The sequence below is a fragment of the Galeopterus variegatus genome, unplaced genomic scaffold (genome assembly GCF_000696425.1).
Source record: "Galeopterus variegatus unplaced genomic scaffold, G_variegatus-3.0.2 Scaffold1844, whole genome shotgun sequence".
In the NCBI taxonomy this organism is placed as follows: Eukaryota; Metazoa; Chordata; class Mammalia; order Dermoptera; family Cynocephalidae; genus Galeopterus; species Galeopterus variegatus.
Window position 1 is genome coordinate 117704 of NW_007727955.1, and position 21635 is coordinate 139338.

The 21635-nt window shown below is 39.3% G+C and overlaps 1 protein-coding gene across 1 annotated transcript in view; it reads left to right on the forward strand.

Moving 5' to 3' along the window:
• Positions 1-21635, forward strand: part of SLC9C2 (solute carrier family 9, member C2 (putative)) — a 100738-nt gene that overhangs the window by 59666 nt on the left and 19437 nt on the right. Inside the window, exons 13-19 of the mRNA XM_008579261.1 lie at positions 2199-2296; positions 3228-3347; positions 4761-4959; positions 7446-7482; positions 12862-13037; positions 18129-18180; positions 20133-20281. Of these exons, the coding sequence (XP_008577483.1) occupies positions 2199-2296; positions 3228-3347; positions 4761-4959; positions 7446-7482; positions 12862-13037; positions 18129-18180; positions 20133-20281 (831 nt within the window). The remainder of the gene's footprint in view (positions 1-2198; positions 2297-3227; positions 3348-4760; positions 4960-7445; positions 7483-12861; positions 13038-18128; positions 18181-20132; positions 20282-21635) is intronic.

Genomic DNA, 21635 nt, shown 5'->3' on the forward strand with positions numbered 1-21635 from the left:
CCCCCATGCCTCGCTCAGCCAGTGAGCAGGAACCGGTCTGTATGTGGGATCCGAACCCTCGGCGGGAGCGCCTCCGCGCTTCCCAAGCGGTGCACTAGCGCAGTGCGCCACTGGGCCGGCCCCTGAGGATCTTAATTTATGCCATTATAATCTCTTGTCTGAATATTAACCTTCAACTGGTTTCCCTGTCTCCAATGTTTCCATTCTCAAATCATGGTGACTTACTGAAAAACATGTGTCTATACCACCATCCTGCTTAAAGTCCTACATGAGTCAGTTCCAGAGAATGTTTGCTCCGTGAGATGTTAAGAGGGACTGCATAAAAAAAAAAAAAATTTCCATGCTCCAATTCCTTTAGGATGTACTGGTTTAAACAAAATTAAACATGTTTCTTATGGAACTTCTTCTTGTAGAGGTTCCTCAGAGTTTTTAAGATGCTGATATAAATTGAGCTTCTCCAGGAGAGAATATTGAATGCAACATTTCTTTCTCCCTTTCCCTCTGCCCTGCACAATTTTTCAGGGATGGGGGTTCAAGGAGTATCTCACAGGATGAGCATCTCACACTCCAAGACAAGCTTACCTATGAGATCAAGTCTAAGCACAATAGACAAGGTCATTTTAAGTCTGGCCCCTGCCTGTTTCTCTGGCTGATTCTTTGCCCAACAACTTGTTTTTTTACTGCATTCACCATCTCGTTTCATGCCTCTGTGCATGCACTGAAGATGCCACCCTCTGCTCACCTTCTTCCCCACTCTGCTCCCCCTACACTATTCTTCATCTGGATAATCATGCTCATTCTTAAAATTCAACTGAGGTGCCATCTCCTCCAGGAATTTCTTTCTGATCCCATCTCCACATCAACTCTGATTAATGACCTGCACTTAATTTTATCCTCTTATATTGCCTACACTGTTTTAAAATTATATGTGTATATTTCCCCCCCACCACTAGACTGTGAGCTCCTTAAAGCCTTGAATTATATACTTCCATTGACCTAGCACAGGGCTTGCAGCAGAGTAGTCATTCAATAAATATTTATTTGAAGGATGAATGAGTAAACAAACATTCCATCATATTAGTAAATCATAATTTTCTTGAGGCAGGTTTACTTCTTAGGGTAGCAGGCTGGAAACACAAGTGTAATATTTGCACATATACCACAGTGCCAAACCTCTGGGACACATCTTTCTTATAGTGGATATCTGTCAAGGGCCATCAGGGAGGTTTACAAAATGGGGAAGTCCACCAAGTGTCCCAGTGGCCCTTAGAATAAGGATAGCCCAGCCACTGACCCTCTACCTTTTGGAAGGCAGCTTCAGAATTTGCGTATGCTTTATTAAGGCTGTTTTAGGTTGATCATTTCTCTATCTCCTCGAGGTAAAAGGAGCTGGTGAATGGATGACCATTGTCTTGAGATATTAAAGTGGTGTGAATTTTCTCTTTTCCTGTAGTAACTATCATTCTTAGAGTTGTAAAACTTGAGAAAATATGCTAAATGTAGTGGAGGTTGGAGACAATACTTATAAACAATGGATAGGCAAGAGCCCATAGTCAGTATGAGGGAAACAAAGTTTAGGCAGCAGTCCCAGGAGGTAATTCTAACCTCTGAGTTTGTCAGTGGCACCTAAAAGGGTGTAATTTTTCTCCTGTTTTTAGGGAAGAGTTGATACAAGAGTACAGTCTGTTTTTCTCTTTTGATAGTAATCTGTGAGGCTGAGAGGAATTAATTACACTTTGAATTAATACTTTGCCTCTTTAGGGCTGGCTGGTTAGCTCGCTTGGTTAGAGCACAGCCTTATAAAACCGTGGTCATGGGTTCAGATCCCCATACCAGCCAGCTGCCAAAAATAAATGAATAAATAAACAAAAACAAAACTTTGCCTCTCTCTGTTGTTGTAGAAGAATGATGCTACTGATGCTATTTATATTACTGAAATAAACTCTTTGAATTGTATGTATTTTGAGTTTCTTGAAGCTAGGAACTTCGCGTCTCTCATAACATTCAGGACTGTACTTTGTAAAAATGAATATTCAGTAAATATTTGAACTGAATGAAATTTATAGAATTTTTTTGTGAAAGTGTATTTTCATATACTGAGTTCAGTAATAATAAGGAGGGCTATATAAGGGTTAAGAAGTGTATATTGCATTTATGTTTTGAGCCTTTGTAATATTTTAAAAAAATTGTATGTTTAGAGTAGCTTTGAAAAACAGTGTAATGATGGAATACTTGGAGTAGACGCAGCCCGGATATTAATTGGTGCAACCAAAAGCTATTGCCCCATCCAAGGAAAGTGAGTATAACAATTGTTTAATTGATATTTACGAAATTGAATGGATATGTGATAATGAGAATTAAATATTCCAAATTGATCAATCTGTTATCTTATTTATCTATATCCATCTGTCTGTCTGTCCATCTATTCATCTACTTTCTGTTTTGCTTGTCGATATTATTTTCCCCTGAAGTTTCATAACTTGGTGACATCAGGATATTCTGGAAGAAGATCTGACTGCAATGTAATTAGATAAGAGACTAGGGGATCCATGAAAGAGAACCTAAATAGCTTTAATTACTATCATAGTTCTTTTGCCTTTTTATCATCTTCACTAAATAACTGGATAGAGGAGGTACCATTAGACTGCCCTCTAGGGAGGAGCAGGCTCGAAGGAATTGATCCAACTGCTGGTCCTGATAGACGTCATAAAGACTGGTGGGAAAGCCCAGTGTCTTAGAGATATTGTTGATATCTGGTCACAGTCCTGGCAAACATTAGATAGTGGATCCAAGACAAAGCTGTGGGACAACAGTGACAGGAGATCCTGGCTGGGTGATAGTTAACATTTTGGCAGCCTGGTAATCTATTTGGAAGATTTACCATCAATCCTTGGGGTAAAGTTTGGGAAGGTTAGGGCCTTCAGGGCCTTGGGGAGACTTGGGCTAGGCAAGGCATGACAAAGAGAAGCTTGATTCTGAATTCACAGAATGTGTCTAGAGAAACTTTATGTTCTACCTCAGATCAGGAATTGTTCCAGAAACAGGGGCAGTAGGAGTCTCACATTTAAAATGTTTATGTACCATAACCAGGGGTGGATAGGTGGATGGATGTAGAGGCTTGGGGCTGAGCATATTTAGTTACATTTAGTATAACTTGCTCTTTTGTATTACCCAAAGTATAGCAACTTGCTTTTTATCATAACACATATTGTATTTTTCTCTGCTAGATTCATGAGTATTTATGATGTTTCAACTTATGTAACAGCTAGAAGCTGGCTTAGGAAGTTTAAAAACATGTTGACTTTCTTGCAATATAAGAAAGAAAAGGCACCTTTTATCCCACCTGGGTAAGTATTGTGAAACTTTAATAGTAATATAATTGAGAATATGTCCGTTTCTACATTGTCAGAATAGATTACCTTGATTTGCCTTACTTAGAAAGAAAACTATTATGGTTGACTCATCCATCTAGTGGTGAGCGAGCAGAGTGCTTGCCTGTCTTCCTCCATTCTGTTTTAACAACATCATTGACACCCCTATTTGAGAGTGGGCAGAAAGAAGGAGAGGAAGGTCATATTTGGATTCTTCAAGTTTTAATTGCCATGTCTTCGGGTCATATTTTGTACTGGGCTGCTTACATATTCTTCTAGTATAACAGAGAGCAAGAGTAAGAAATTTCTAACTGGTAGACTAGATCTAGCACTGTTTACTTTCATCTGTGCCATAGGGTAGTTCTGCTGATGTCTAGAGTTAGGAAAAAACGTAACATGGCCTTAGTAATATCTATAATCAATTTCCCAAAATATCACAAAAATATATATTTTACTTAACTTGGGTCCACTCTTTGTGGACCTATATAAATTGTGAGCTAACATGCTTTTTAGACCACAAAGGCAAGGTTGTTCTACCAGTAGATGTCAAAACAAAAATATACCAGGAGCAACAGTGCTGCTAAATTTTAAGTGGGTGTTAACATAACCTTTGATAACAAATTCTGATAATTTTTTACTTTCTTTCATTTAATAAATTTAAATAGAAATATAAAAAATTTAAGCCCTAGGGTCCTGACATATATCTAGGGAACCTCCTTTTGTTGGACTCTATTTTTCATTTTTTGGTTTTTTTGGCGGCTGGCTGCTACGGGGATCTGAGCCCTGACCGCCTAGGGTCCTGACATATATCTAGGGAACCTCCTTTTGTTGGACTCTATTTTTCATTTTTTGTTTTTTTTGGCGGCTGGCTGCTACGGGGATCTGAGCTCTGACCTTGGTGTTTCCAGCACCATGCTCAGCCAGGTGAGCTAACTGGCCAGCCCTCATACACTCTACTTTAGATGGATTGAAAAGTTTTAAGAAATACATGCCATGGTAATTATTGAATAAAATATTTTTTCCTGTTCTTAATTTTAAATGCTGATGTGTAATACATTTTCCACTAAATTTATTTCTTGCTTTTATGAATCTTTGCATTGTTTCCTAAGCACTGTAGCCTTGATTTGAAGCATGAATTCTTTCTATGAATAATGGAGAGCTATGCTGCCCATCCCTGATATAGATTAAGAAGAATTATATTTTTTATCTTTCTCTAGTATGATTTTTATTCATAGAAGTCATGCTTTTGATTTCTGCTTATCGTTTTATATTGTTTGTAGTCTTTTTCAAATTAAGTTTAATGATTTGTTTAAACAAATGTAGAACTTTAGCTCTTAATTGTTATACTTTTAAATGATCTGACATTTTATTTGATCTCATTTTTTTCAGGAGTTATAAATTTTTGATTTACGTATATCACATTGTATTTTCAGAAGAATTTGAATATACAGGACATATTATAACCCTAATGTATATTTATCCTATGATAATACATCTATGGCCAGTGGCAAGAGAGTTAAATGTGTCAACACTGATATCATTAAACTATTATTTTATGTTTTTGTATGTATTAGAATCAGCATTGAAGGTACTGTTTAAAATAAAAATGTATTCTACAGATCAATTAAGATATTTTGAATCTATATTTCTTTGCAATCCTGATTTCAATTCTTGTGCATATATACCAATGAGTGGGATAGCAGGATCATATTGACCATCACATGTGAACAGTGCAATATAGCAATGTACAACATGAGGTTTCTTATAAAGAAGCACAGAATTCTGAACATGAAGTGGGGCAGGGGTATCAAGAAAGAGGGGCCTGGACTATCAAATACTCACGAATCAGAAGGAAGCCAAAAGAACCTGGGCAAGAAAAAGTGACAGGAAAAGACTCTGCCAACTGATTCAGTTTTACTGAGACTCTCCAGGGCCTTCTACACGTCCAGATATATGTTTCTATGAGCGTGTCATAGTTGACCAAATGAAGCTAAAACAGAAATGACTTTCTTCAGATAATACAGTGCAGACTCAAGCTAGGCAGCCTGGGTTTGAATTCTAGTTGTACCACTTACTCTGTAATCTTGGGCAAATTATTTGTGTCTCGGATTCTTTACCTACAAAACGGGAATAAAACAGTCCCTACTTCAAAGGGTGTTGTGACTACCCTATTTTAGAAGGCAACCTTCTCTCAATACTCTATACTCTTTTCCTGCTTTATTATTTTTTGTTAACATAAGTGATCAATTATCAATATCTTTATTTATTGTCTCACCTCTCCCCACTTGCAGAAAGCAAGTTCCATAAAAGCAAAGACTGTTTTGTCCAATGCACTGTCCAATACCTAGAACAGTGCCTGGTATATAGTAAGTACTTAATGCATAGTTGCTGAGGAAATTAATAAAAATCTTGGTGCCACTAGAAGCAGGGTGACTCAGAAACAATTTCTCCAAGTTTTGGTAAAATTTGTTCATACTGCCCAAACTGTGCAGAAGCAAACATATTTTCTGTACAGCCCCGTGCTCACATAGAATACTTACTGCCTGTGGAATTTAATTTTACTGCAATTTTCAATCTTTGCAGTAATTTAATTTTACTGCTGCTTTCAATCTTTACGGTAATTTAATTTTCCTGCTGCTTTCAATCTTTACAGTTATCATTTCTTCTTTCCATGGCTCTGGTTTTGATTTTGAAGGTGCGTTTTTATATTTTCAGTCTCAACTCATACGCTGCCTTTCTCTCTAATGAAATTACGTTACACAAGGGGACTTCAAACTTCTGTTTTGTGCACTACTGGACCAACGCTTGGTACTCAGTATGAGGGGATTTCAAAAAGTTCATGGCAAAATGGAAATAAAAGATAAAAATAAAAAATATTAACTTTATTTCTCAACATAAGCTCCATCAAGTTCAAGACGCTTTTGTTAGCAATGAAACCAAACCTCTAGTTCATCCATAAAGAACTGGGGGGTGGGGGGTGGTCCTGGGACTTGAACCATGTCAATGCAGTCTTTTTTACATTACTAACTGAAGAAAAATGAGTGCCTTTTAAATGTTTTTTTTTTTTTAAGATTAGGAACCAAAAAGAAGACAGAAGGAGCCAAATCAGGACTGTAAGGTGGATGCCTAATGATTTCCCATTGAAACTCTAACAAAATTGTCCTTGTTTGATGAGAGGAATGAACAAGAGCATTGTCATGATGGAGGAGGACTCTCTGGTGATGCTTTCCCAGGTGTTTTTCTGCTAAAGCTCTGGCTAACTTTCTCCACACACTCTCACAATAAGCAGATGTTATTGTTCTTTGGCTCTCCAGAAAGTCTACAAGAAAAATGCCTTGAGCATCCCCCCAAAATTGTTGCCATGACCTTTGCTCAATTGTTCCACTCTTGCTTTGACTGGACCACGTTCACCTCTTGGTAGCCATGGCTTTGATTTAGGTTGTGCTTTGTCTTCCTGATCATACAGTAAAGCCATGCTTCATCTCTTGTTACAATTCTTTTTTCGTTGTTGTTGAGAGTGGTATGGCTGGCACAGGGAAAGGGGAAGGAATCTTGTTATAATTCTTTGAAGAAATGCTTCAGGATCTTGATCCCACTTGTTTAAAACTTCCATTGAAAGATCTGCTCTTATCTGCAGCTGATCTGGGGGCAACAGTTTTGGCACCCATCAAGTAGGAAGTTTTTTTAACTGTAATTTTTCATTCGGAACTGCGTGAGCTGACCCAGTTGAGATGTCTATGGTGTTGGCTGTTGTTTCTACTGTTAATCATCAGTCCTCTTCAATTAAGGCACAAACAAAATAATCTTTTCCTTGAAAATTGATGTGGATGGTCTGCCACCGTGGGCTTCATCTTCCATATTGTCTCATTTCTTCTTAATATGAATTATCCATTTGTTAACTGCTAATTTCTTTGGGGCATTGACCCTATAAATTTTTCATAAAACATCAATGATTTCACCATTCTTCCACCTACATTTCTCCATAAATATGATGTTTATTCTTCCCTCAGTTTTAGCAGAATTCATGTTGCTCTGATAGGGGCTCTTTTCAAACTGATGTCTTATCCTTCTTAGTGCCTCAAACTAGATTCTGTTAAGACATGTTATAACAGTAAGAATTTATTTTTATGCAAAAAAAATTTTGCAATCCATGCATACGTTTTTCATGATGTACATTTTCATAAACGTTTTGAAGGCCCTTTGTGTAAGCTTTTAACTTGGGAGCTTTAGATTTTACTTGCCACTCCATTTTTTTGTTTAATTATTATTACATCAAACAAGTCTATTATTATGTATTGAAGTTATCGAGGCTTGACATTTTAAAAAAATTGCTATAAACCCTGATGGCAAAATGCACACATTAGAATCCTCCACCTAGTCCCCATTCTTTGAGTGTTAATAGTTATCATCAAGACAGAATTGTTTGAATGTCCAGCTTGTGCTTATAGACATTTTTTATTCCTTCCTTTATTATATACTAGTGTTACCAAATTTAAGTGTTTATAAGAATTACTGTACAAAGTTGTATACACAAAACCTGCTTTAAGGGATAGTTTTGATTCTATATGATTTTTTGCCCTATGAGCTGAATTTAGTGGAAGTGCTCATGTAAGGTATAATTCCACCATAATGCAAAGTACTTTAGAAATCAGAATGTGTAGTGTGAAGCTAAGACTTAAAATGGAAGGTAGAGGTTTCTTTGGGTAATTAGTTTTTATATAGAGATCTTATACAGATGAATGTAAAATAATTATTTTAGAAGTAACACTTTGTCGGGCCAGCCTGTGGCTCACTTGGGAGAGCGTGGTGCTGACAACACCAAATCAAGGGTTAAGATCCCCTTACTGGTCATCTTTATAAAAAAAAAAGAAAAAAAAGAAGTAACACTTTGTCGGGCCAGCCTGTGGCTCACTTGGGAGAGCGTGGTGCTGACAACACCAAATCAAGGGTTAAGATCCCCTTACTGGTCATCTTTATAAAAAAAAAAGAAAAAAAAGAAGTAACACTTTGTGAAAAGTATTTAAAATGAAATAAAGATTCAAAGATGTATTATTGTGGAAGCCAAATCTATTCAGAGTGTGGCCAGCAATGTTCTGAACCAGTTGCCCTTTCTGTCTAGCACGCTCTGACAAATTTCAATGAAGTATATTTAAGGAACGAATATTATCATGGCTATATTTCAATACATGTGTACAAAGTGTGATGGTCAAATCACGGTAGTAGCGTTTTTAACACTGCAAAGATTTATCATTTCTTTATGATGAAAGCATTTGAGCTCTTCTCTTCCAGCCATTGAGAACATACAATAAATTATTACTAATTATAGATGCCTAGTACTACTGTACACCACTAGAATTTTTTTCTATCTAGCTGCAATTTTGTGTATATTAACCAGCCTCTCTCTATCCCCCTCTCCCCACCCCTTCCCAGCCTCTAGTGCAATTCTACTCTTTATTTCTGAAAGTTCAACTTACTATTTTTTTTTAGCTCCCACATGAGTGAGAACATGTGGTATTTATCTTTCTGAGCCTGAATTATTTTACTTAATGTAATGTCTTCTAGGCTCATCCATGTTGTTGCAAATGACAGGATTTTATTCTTTTTCATGGCTGAGTAGTATTCCACATTTTCTTTATCTATTCATCTGTTGATGGACACCTAGGTTGATTCCATATCTTGGCTATTGTTAATAGTGCTGCAATAAACATGGGGGTGCAGATATCTCTTCAGTATGCTAATTTTCTTTCCTTTGCATAAATACTCAGCAGTGGGACTGCTGGATCATATGGTAGTTGTTCTTTTAGTTTTTTGAGAAACTTCCATCAGTTTTCCATAAGGTTGTACTAATTTGCGTTCCTACCAACAGTGTATAAGAGATCCCCTTTCTCTGCATCCTTGTCAGCATATGTTATTTTTTGTCTTTTTAATAGCAGCCAATCTAACTGGGGTGAGATGATATGTCATTATGGTTTAGATTTGCATTTCCCTGATGATTAGTGATGTTGAACATTTTTTCATGTACTTACTGGCCATTTGTATGTCTTCTTTTGAGAAATGCCTATTCAACTCATTTGCCCATTTTTAATTGAGCTATTTGGATATTTTTTTTGCCAGTGAGTTAAGTGCCTTATATATTCTGGATATTACTTCCTTGTCAGATGAATAGTTTGCAAATATTTTCTCTTTCTATAGCTTGCCTCTTCACTCTGTTGATTGTTTCTTTTGCTGTGTAGAAGCTTTTTTGCTTGATGTAATCCCATTGGTCTATTATTGCTTTTGTCAGCTATGCTTATAGAAGTCTTCCGCATAAAATTTTTCTCCAGACCAGTGTCTTGGAGTGTTCCCCTATGTTTTCTTCTAGTAGTTTTATAGTTTCAGGTCTTACATTTAAGTCTTTAATCCATTTTGAGTTGATTTGGTAATATGGCCTAGTTTCATTCTTCTGCACATGGATATCCAGTTTTCCCAGCACCACTTATTGAAGAGGCTGTCCTTTCCCTAGTGTATGTTCTTGGCACCGTTGGCAAAGATCAGGTGACTTTAAATATGTGGATTTATTTCTGGGTTCTCTATTATGTTCCATTGACCCCTGTGTCTGTTTTTATGCCAGTACCATGCTCTTTTGGTTACTATAGCTTGTAGTATATTTTGAAGTCAGATAGTATAATGCCTCTAGCTTTATTCTTTTTGCTCAGGATTTCTTTGGCCATTTGGGATCTTTTGTGGTTCCATATGAATTTTAGGATTATTTTTTCTATTTCTGTGAAGAGTGGTATTGGTATTTTGTTAGGGATTGCATTGAACCTGTAGATTGCTTTGGGTAGTATGGTCATTTTGACCATATTAATTCTTCCAATCCATGAACATAGAATGTGTTTCCATTTTTTTTGTATCCTGTTTAATTTCTTTCATCAGTGTTTTGTAGTTTTCACTGTGGAGATCTTTCACCAAGGAGAGTTGATATTTAAACTCAGGGAGGTTTATTTTTAAAATCTCTTTTTGGGAGTTCCAGTCAAGGTGGTAGAATAGATGGTCCCCAGCATCACGCTCTCCCACCAATTTACAACTATAAAAATGTAACATCAGCCAAGCTGGGGATGCTGGAGCTCAGCAGAAGAGGAGGAGAGACCTACAGAGTTCATGAAGGCAGGAGAAACCATGATGAGTGAAAGAAAAAACTGCTCTGAGAGTTTTGGGCCATGGCTGCTTTAATGCTGGAGCTGCTGAGTGTACAGAGCAGGAGCTGGCAGAAGCCACAGCTATGCCCTTCAGAAGGGGAGAAGAGGACCTTGGTGGCCTCCAGGACAACAAGACCACTAATAGGGTTTCCGTGGACCCATGGAGGTGTGAGGAGAAAGAACAGCTGAAAAATGGGAGCCATTCAGAGGCCGGTGAGTCAATGCAAGGGACCAGTGCAGGACCCATCCCATGGGAAGTGTTTGGAGCATAGGAGGTGGGGGAGACAGGACCACCAGGAGAACACTGGGACACAGCAAGGACATCTGATCCGCCCCCCAATCAGCACAGGACCACTCAGAGGTGACTGGTCAGGAATGCAGAATTGCACGGGGTGCAGTCTGATGAAAAAACTCAGGCCCAGATCAGAGTTTCTAAACAACCCATATGCACCGAGTCTCTGGAGAGCCGGAAGTACCTATAAGGTCAATGATTAAACCCTGAGATGCACAACAAGCCTTCCCTAGAAAAACAACAGCAAAGCAGCAATTTAGCTCAATCAAAGAGCTCTAGAACTGGTTCTCACAGGGGGTTCTCACAGGGATTTCTCTCATTTTAGAAGTAAGCAAAGGACAAAAAATTAGTTCTGGCCCAGGCACACCACCAGCGCCTTGGGGCTTACAGGGGGACATGAGGTATGGATCTGGGGACAGGACCCCTGCCCACACCCACTCACACCACCAGTGCCTTGGGACCCACCTGGGAACCCAAGGCTTGGAACCGGGGATGGGACTCCACTCCCACATCCAGGCACATCACCAGCACCTTGGGGCCTGTTGGGGGACTGGGGCATGCAGCTGGGGACTGGACCCCCCTCCCACAACCAGGCACACCATGCCAGCACCTCGGGGCCCACCTGGGGACCCAAGGTATGGAGCCAGGGACTGGACCCCACTCCCACAACCAGGCATACCAGGCCAGCACCTTTGGGCCCTCCTGGGGTCCCGAGGTATGGAGCTGAGGACCGGACCCCCCCTCCCACAACCAGCCACACTGTGCCAGTGCCTCAGGGCCTGCCCAGGAACCCAGGGCATAGAGAAAGGGACCAGACTTCCCTCCCAAACCAGGCATACTGTGCCAGCACCTCAGGGCCTGCCCGGAGTCCTGAGGTATGGAGCCAGGGACTGGACCCCTCTTCCACAACCAGGCACACTGTGCCAGTGCTTCAGGGCCGACCTGGGGTCCTGAGGTATGGAGCCATGGACTGGAACCCCCCTCCACAACCAGGACACCCCCCCAACCAGGCACACCGCCAGTACCAAGGAGCATGCCAAAAACATCACCTCCATGTGGGTGGCCCACCACAGCCACCACAATAACCATGGCTTCTGCAAAAGCAGCTGGATACCACAACCACCATGCAGATGGTCTGTCAGCCACTCGAGTGCATTGACACAAGTAGAGTCACCAGCAGAGATAAAGAAAGGACGAGGATGTCTCTCTCCACCAAGTCCTTTTCAGAGTGACAGAAGAAGCGTCTGCTCTATGATAATATTGGGGGACCTGATCACACCTCTCAGCATTGGACGGATCATCTAAGCAACAAATCAACAGAGTAACCATTACTCTTTCAGAAGGAGAGAAGAAATCTAGGGTTATCAGTGGTGGGAGGAGGGAGGGCGAGGGGGACTGGGAGAAATTGGACAAGGGGCATAAGGAATAATTATGATTTGTAACAATATATATGCTAGTAATATTGATTTGATTAACATATCTCAATGTTGAACCCCCAACATATGTATAATCAATTTTGAGTCAAAAATAAAAAAAAATCTCTTTTTAAGTCACTATAGCCTGCTTCAGCTTATGATTAGAGAAATTTAGAGCTAAGAAGAAACTTAGATACCCTGCATTTTGTAAAATCTTACCAGTGAAGAAACTGAGGTGCAGAGAGAGAGAGATTTATTACTTAGTAACTATGACTCAGATATGGGACCACCATTCATGTGTTCTGAAACCTGGGGGTACAGAGAATGAGGGAAAGGCAGGGCTAGAGATTTTCCTCTAAGGCTACAGAGTCAGTTATTCATTAAACATCAGTTTCTTTAGAGAGTGGATCTCAAACTTGAGTCCTCGGCTGGAGGACAACAAACACTGATTGCTGGGCTTCACCCATGTGTCTGATTCATCAGGTCTGGGGTGGTGGCTGAGAATTTCTGTTTCTAACAAGTTTCTGGGTGCTGCTGCTGCTGGTCTGGAGATGACACTGTGAGAACCTCTTCCATAGAGGCTGCTTTCCTCATCACATTTACAGGATTTTTCTTCTCCCCGTTATTCCAGATAGTAATACCAGTACTGATAAATATTGTAGATGGGCAGATCAAAAAGCGCCTCAGCTTGATGTATAGTATTACAAAAGGCTACGTCAAAAGTCAAGAAGATGCCAAACTTTTTGTAAGACAAATTTCTGGATGCGAATCAATATATCAGGTGAGAAACAGCACTGGTCATTTGGGGGAAAAAACATTAGGTATATTAATTTCTTTTCAGACCATTTCTACATGTATTTCACCAAACAGATAAATTCCACCAGTTGATGGGAATTCAATTGTTTATTGTGTTAAATGAGGTACTGCAGAGAACAGCCATTATGATCAAACTCATTTATTATTTCGTAGCAGAAAATACATGATTTATTTTCTGAGTGCAGAGTAGAGAAGAGATTCCATCTATCTTTGTAACACTCTCTGTAAGATAGGGCACTTGGAAAAGGCTTTATGCAGGAATTGAGACTTGAACATGGCTTCAAAAAAGTGGTAGTAGATCTGAAGTGGAGAGGAAGAGAGGAAAAGAGAACAAAGATTTCTCAGTGAAAACTTGAAATCCTGGTACTGTGGAGCGGGTGAGTAGTAGCATTTATTTTTTTTTTCATTGAATGCCCTCCTCATTTCCAGGCAGTATGCAGCAAGTACCAGATGTGAGCTCTGAGACGGAGTGAGTCACCTCCTGACCAGGCTCCCTCGCACAGTCTGCTCACTCCAGGCCACGCTGGGCCATGTGGGAGAGTGATGTTCCTAAGAGGGCCATTTTAAATTTCATATGTACCAGGTTCTTCAAAAAGTTCATGGAACGATTCGTATTTTCTTTTAATTCTATTTTTCCACAATCTTTTTGAGGTGCAACTTCTGCTTATGTATATTCAACAGCTCCACCTAGCCTAAAGGGTAAGACCTTTGAATGTAAATATAGGAGAGAACACAAAAGAAAATAGCAAAAAATAAATAGTACAAAATAATTACCCATAATTTTACAACTTGAAAATAACATAATGAAAGAAGTAAAATTATCCCTGCCAGCTATGTACACTACCACTATGCAAGACAGTCCCTAGTAACCACTCCTGTGTTAAATTCCTCTACTCCTTACCATAATAATTTTATGCATATGTACTTAATTCTTTATTTATTACCTCTAAACAGTCTTTATTTTCTCTGTTATGAAGTTTAAGGAGCTTAGAACATTCCTCTCCTTTAAACATTTTTTTCTCCCTGTCTTAAATTTTTGGAGCTGTTATTTTTACAGGGAAAAGGTTTATAGCATTTACATTCTATTTTGTAAGTATAATTAAGTCGTCTTCCTTTTCAGTAAATGATTCTATAAATGGAAAACCAAAAAACAACCTTTATTTTGTTATGATTGTATAAATATTAGTCACTGTAGAACCTATAATTTGATTCAATCATAACAAAGGAAATATGATCCGATGTCATTTAACATTTACTACATAAGAGAGCCTCTTCTAAATAAAACAGTCAAATGGATTAACAAATTATTTTTCTAACTATCTTTCTTCTCTTTCTTTTGGTCAGATTCCTCAGCCACTTTCTTGAATCCCATGTGAGCTCCTTTTTACTTTCCATTTTATTATGCTGGGTAATGCCTATAATTTTTTTCGTAGGGTACATGAACTTATATGTCCAAAATGATTTATATTTTGCTCTCATAATTAATAGTTTCACTCTCAAAAGCCATTTTCTTTGCTCTGAACTTGAAGACATTGCCCCTGTGTCCTCAGCATTGTGGATAAGGCTGATTGTTCCTTTTTTTTTTGGCAGCTGGCTGGTACAGGGATCCTAACCCTTGACCTTGGTGTTGTAACACCATTCTCTAACTGAGCTAATCGTCCAGCCCTTAATTCTGATTTTATTTTTGCTTTAATAGGTGACTTTCTTTTCTCTCTCTTTGGAGGCTTTTAGAATTTTCTCTTTATTCTTGGAGTTCTAAAATTTCACCATGATATGTCTAGATGTGATTTTTTTTTTTTTTTTTAAAGATGACGGGTAAGGGGATCTTAACCCCTGACTTGGTGTTGTCAGCACCGCTCTCTCGCAAGTGAGCCATGGGCCGGCCCTTAGATGTGATTTTTAAAATATTTGTCATGTGTCTTGAGGGCAGGAAAAAACCATTTATCTCACGTAGCACTTGGTGGGGCTTACAATCTGAAGATCCCCATCTTTCTTCCATGATTTCTTTATTTCCTGCCCTCTGTGTTTTCTCCTTCCAGCACCCCTTTAAACAGATTTTTCAGCATCTGGATTTAGTCTCTGTTTTAACTTTTCTCCTAACTTTCAACTCTTTGCTCTTTATAATGAGAAACCTTCAACTTGGTGTCTCAGGTTACTAATTCAGTCTTTAGTTGGGTTCATTCTGTTGTTCAGCCTGTCTACTAAAAGGTCTTTTTAAATTTTTTGAAAAGCACTTTTTGATCTCCCAAATCTGTGATTGCTTCTTTTTTCATTGCAACTGTTTCCTTTCATTTTTTAAAGTTACTGTGATATTCTCTTGAATCTCTTCATTTTATTTATTTTTTATTTTTTGTCTTTTTTTTGTGACCAGTAAGGGGATCGCAACCCTTGGCGTGGTGTCGCCCACTCCACGCTCAGCCAGTGAGTGCACCTTCATTTTATTTATTTTTTATTTTTTGTCTTTTTTTTGTGACCAGTAAGGGGATCGCAACCCCTGGCGTGGTGTCGCCCACTCCGCGCTCAGCCAGTGAGTGCACTGGCCATTCCTATATAGGATCCGAACCCGCGGAGGGAGCGTCGCTGCGCTCCCAGCGCTGCACTCTCCAGAGTGCGCCATGGGGTCGGCCCTGAATCTCTTCATTTTAAATGCTTCTTTGTTTCCTGTGTTAATTCTGCTTCCTTGGTGTTCATTCACCTATTTGTTGTGTTTAGTTCCTGTCTTTCATTCAGTTTTTTTCTCCCCAGTGTTTGGTGATTTTGGTTACATTTTCCTACATGTAGATGAGGGTCTAAACTGAACAGTATCATGAGTTAAAAGGTATTTTCTCAACCCAAGTGAGACGCCTGATTTTTAACATGATGATGAACTAAAATCCCGATTACTAAAGCCCTAGATACAATGATTGTGTGTATATTTAACCATGGATGGGCTAAAGGTTGTGTCTTCTGGCCGTGGTGCCTAGTTTTTTTGTGATGACTTTCGTTACCTCAGGCTCTTAGCCAAGAAAGAGAGGCTTTTTCCTTCTTGAAGTTAAAGAGGGAAAGAGGCTGTGAAGGTACTTAGCTTTATTGGATCAGACATCAACGTGCAACAGAATTCTGTCCTGCTGATTTACTTTGAAGAAGGGAGAAGAAATAAAAAGAATTACTGGAAACCTAGATGGATCTATGTTAGAAAGAACATAGAGCTATTCACAGGAGAAAAGATTTCACAAGCAGGAAAAAGAAAGAAGAGAAACAAGAGCTATTGGGGGTGTCAAGAACGTGTTTCGAGGAGTTTGGGAAAAGACACAGAGATTTGAGGGCAGATGTCTTGACATGTAAGAGATGAAATGAATCCCGTTCAGCATGACTTCACTAAAGATTTAAATGGCTTTTTGAGATGTGTTTTGATATCACACTGGTATTTATTCTGAAAGTGACTTGGCTCTGGAAACTGACCTGCGGCAGCTCACCTTTGGAGAAATAAATATACGTCCATGCTTTCATGACTGTACTCTTTGTAGGTAGGAGTCAGTTCCTGTGCTCTCTTGATCAATGTCATTCTAGAGTAGTCTTACCGTGTCGCTATAAATCCAGTTTGGTAGGAAGGGTTTTATCTGCTATCTATGTACCTGTATAAGCAGAGCTGGACCACAGTATGTTGGTACCCTGGGCAGGCTAATAATTTGGCACTTTCCCAATATCAATTCAATATTATTGGGTGAGAAGAAACTATTTAATCAAAATTGTATGCCTCATTCTTATATTCAAAGTGAGGGATTTATTAGATGTGATTTTTAAAAAACCAAACCAAAAAACAAACAAACAAACAAAAACACAAAAAACAAATAAAAACAACAAAAACTTAACTTTGCTTAAACTTTAGATAACAAACCAGTTGTTCCCTATAAACAGAACTATGCCATGAATTATTTGGGTACAGGATTTCAGACATCTGTACTTGACAATCCTGGGGAACTGCCAGTTGTTTGGTTGCAGGGCTGTTGGTGTGGCCAATGCAAGCTCCAGAAAGACTCAAAGTTAGGGAGTAACCTTCATGAAGAACAGGGACTGGAACATAGTGGGCGTATGATAAGTGACTGATTGAACAGGGATTGGTTAGACCTGGAGTGGAGTTTTTTCTCCAGTTGTTTAAGGAGTCATCTGTAGGGAACACGAACTAATTGTCACCATATTTTTTCCATTATTGCACTTGGTTTTTGTGCTCCTGATAGACTGACACCTCAAATAGCCACTCAAGTTGGTTCACCCTCAGATTGGGCTCTATGAGAATTCTCCTTCGTGCACAGTGGAGTGCAGTATCACAGAGCCCCAAATCTGAGAGGGCACTCGCGTAGTGTTTGCCTATTCCAAAAACACTCACCCAGTATATCAATAGGTAGAGATATTGGTTTAATACACTTACGGGAGTTGCTGATGGCAGCCAGCCAGTTGGATATCTGCACCGCCATGGGGTACGTACAACAGTTATATAATGAACAGATCAAAGTAGGGGTGTAAATCATTTGCAATCTTGTGTGCAGACCCTCACCCAACTCACATAACTCAGAGCACATGGGAGATCTGGCTGAGTAGATAAATTAATCTATTCTACTTGCTACTCTCCTGGTGCTAGAGTGTTTTAGCGCCAGCACGCTAATTCATTTACTTAGGGTCCCTGCTTCCTCCAGTCTTCCATTTGTCTTAAAGAAGATGTGCCTTTCCTTGGGTAACTACCTTGGCCAGGGGTAGTTTCCCAGAGGGGAGGGGGAACTCTGGTATGCACAGGGTGGGGGAATAGGGCTATGTCCAGCATTTACCCTACAAGTGCATACCAATATTTTTTGAGAACTATTAGGCATAGTAGTTATGCAAGCTGCTGGTGGTGCAACATTCACTGCAATTTGAGTATGAACATGGGGAAAGCAGCAGCACTGCATCCCAGAGGGAAGAGCTGAGCCAAATAGCTCTGCTAAATCTCAGATTTTTCTACCATACTTCTTTTTTCAGAATTTAAATCCAGAAGTGCATGTGGTGTAATAAAAAATGCATGTTTTTTCTTAATTTCTTACAGAAATTTTATGAAATTTTGGATACCAACAAACGAGATGCTGTCAAAGAATTGGGTAGGTAGTTGGGGTAACTGATTTCCTGAAATCACACCTCATTATCTCATAATTTAACCGAAGGGAGACCACCTCTTAATGTTTTCACTCACTCACTCATTCATTCATTTATTCATCCAACAAGCATTTATTGAACATATGTAATGGGCCAGGTATGGGAAAACAAAGATAGATAAACTTGGACCCTTAAAAAGTGCAGAGTATGATGAAGTGTATGAGCTTACCCACAGAAAATTACAGAAAGTTACAGGAGTCCTGTTAGTTGCTGTGAGAGTGTAGAGGAAAGAATGGGAGGCATATGGAAAGTGTATTAAGATGGCAAGGTCAAATACCTTAAGGTTGTAAGAGATATGTGAAGATTATCTTTGACAAGAGGTTTTTTTTTTTTTTTGTCCTTTTCGTGACTGGTAAGGGGATCGCAACCCTTGGTGTGGTGTCGCCTACACCGCGCTCAGCCAGTGAGCACACTGGCCATTCCTATATGGGATCCGAACCCACAGCAGGAGCGTCGCTGCGCTCCCAGCACTGCACTCTCCCGAGTGCGCCATGGGCTTGGCCCTTGACAAGAGGTTTTGTTTTGTTTTGTTTTACTGCAAGGATACAGAATGTAGGGCTGCAGGGAATATCATTTCTTGAGCATCTGCAGTCACTCCACTTTACTTGAAACACATAGCAGGAGCCCAAGGATTTTATGCCTAGCTTCTTGGGTCTGCTTTCTTCATATGGGAGCTGTGGGCCAGGCTCTTAGTGTACGCAAAAATATCTGGAAGACAGCCCAGCATATGGTAGGCCCTTAATAAATGGAAGTTATCAGAAAGGAAATAAAACCACTTTGTAAGATGCCATATGGATTGATGGGGACCATGCTTACCAAAACAAAATGGAAAGGACATCATCTAAAGAATGAAAGTATAAGTTTGGGAACAATAGGTCAGAATATTTTGGCACTGTCTCAGAAAATCCGGGGCCCATTGTTGCTATTTACATACTGGCAGTTTTTTATTTCTGTGCTTTTAAAGATTAGAGGCCTTGGAATTGCTGCTTTGTATTACGTTTTAGATCAGCATGAAATATTACAACATTTTCTCCATTCAGTCCTGTAAAAGGGAGTGCCTGTTTCCATACGATTACTGAAACTGATTACTGAAGGCTTATTATGTCAGAAACTGTCATTTGCTTTATATATATATTATCTCATTTAATTCTTATGCTTACTCTCTGAGGCAAATACTGTTACCCTCATCATTTTACAGATGATGAAGCTGAGGCTTAGAAAGGTTAGCTTGCCTGAGGCCATGTGGCTAGTAAGTGGTGAGCCAGATCTCTAGCCCAGGTGTACCTAACCCTAAAACCTATGCTCTTGATCACTGGTACCCTTCATTGTACTGGTCAGCTCATTCCAGTTAGAAACTGCGTGTGTGCCTTTCATGTCAGGCATTGTGCTCAATGTCAGGATTACAAAGATGAAACAAATGCAATTCTAGCCTTGACTCATAGTCCAGTTTATGACTTCTCATGCTTATTAAAGTGGAAAGAATATATGATTTGATCTCAGAAAGACCCACCAGCCAAAATCCAGGGGCTCTTTCACTCTTTCATTCAGTCGTTGATTAATCCAACCAACAAAACTTATACAATATGAAGGATGAGATAGATAAGTAAAAATAATAATACTATAATGTAATGAATTCCATAATAGAGATATGTAGGAGATGCCATGGGAATAAAGCAAAGAGTAATTTTCTCACAGGTAGTTGGGAAGGCAGCTTTCAATTTTCTCATCCATAGAATGGAGATGAAAGTAACTCTAGTCCAACCAGCCTCTTGAGTTCTGTGTGAAGCTAGAGTGAAAAGATATTGTGTAAATACTTTGGAAATTTTAAACTACTATACAATATTAGTTATTATTGTAGTGATTACATAGCTTGCTTACTAAGTTTTATTTGCCTCAGGACGCATAGAGCATGAGTGTCGTGATGTTGTCATTGCTTTGAAGACTAAGCAGGCAATCCGGAATGTGATTGCTAAAGCTCTGAAAAATCTCACCTTTCTTTGGTCAAGAGGCATTATCGATAAATATGAGGGCATTGAGATGAATAAGGTAATAAAGCAATTTTCCATTTTGCTTGATTCCATTAACCCAACACCCCAGCCCACATTGTTAGCTTTAGCAGAGTGTGATGAGCAAGGGAGACTGGGAAAAGAGTGTTTAACTGCAGGCGTTAACTCTGTAATTGCCTGCAGATGTTAATGACAGTTGCAACCAATGCTAGTGCTACCTGGGGTACTCCATTAGTCAAAACTACTTGGTTGCAAGTAATGGAAACCAACCTGAGTTAAATTCAGTAAAGAAATGGGTTTGGGGGATCTATTAAAAGGACACAGAATATCTTACAGAATCCACAATAGCCAGGCCATGTGGCCAGGCCTCAAAAAAGGACTTGAATAAGGAATTAGAAAGCTTTCTAGATTCTCCATTTCCTATCAGGGTTGTCCTCTGTGGCACGTTACTTTGGCATAGGCTCACTAGATTTCTCTGCTTCTCCATACTGGTGGAATGTATATTGCCCAGTCCCATTGACTGTGGCAGAGGAGATGGGAGTCACATATTAACATGGTGGGGAGGGGACCTAACTGTGTGTATGTGGAGGGAAGGGTTCGGGGAGGAGGCCGTTCTGAGAGGAGAGGAGCAGGGAAAATATGGACTTTTGAAAAATTATAAATGTATTTGCAAACAAATTAGGAATGTAAGATGCGGGGAAAAGCTGTGTTTAATCATACCACTTTATCACATCTATCATCTTGACTGTATTTCTGCAAAATAAGAGAGTTCTTTCCACTTCCATGTAAGGGTCTGCTTCTCAGCATACGGCAGAAAAATGGAAGTTCTGGTCCCACATTCTGTCTGTGTTGCCTGTTGGTATGCTGTTTGTGGATGTGACATGCTCTTCCTTGTCACTGGTGGCTCCCAGCCATGGACCACCATGCACTGTGCCTCTGGTCATTCCCTGGACATAGTACCCTCCATGGCCCCAGGAGGGAAGTGGATATGGGATAGGCCAGCTTTGCTCTTTAAGGCTCTCTCTATCTCTTTAGACTCTATAACATCACAGGAAAGAACTAAATGAGTAATATGATTTCTCTTTAACATCTGTGTAAGGGAAGAAAAGGGCTACTTTATAATATTCTTCAAGTTATACCTCCATACATATTGTATTTTATATTCTATTTTTTCATTCATCACTTTGAAGGCTGTATAAGACAATTGAATGCTTGATGCATATTAATGAAGATAAATAAATAATAGTCCTTAAGAGGAGAGACTTATTTTTTTTGTATAGGTTTGTTTAGAAAGGTGATGGGTAAATCAATCATTCAACAGTTACTTATTGAATGTCTACTAATTGCCTAATTGTCAGCGAAAGAGATATAATTATCTGTGATCTGGGAAAATC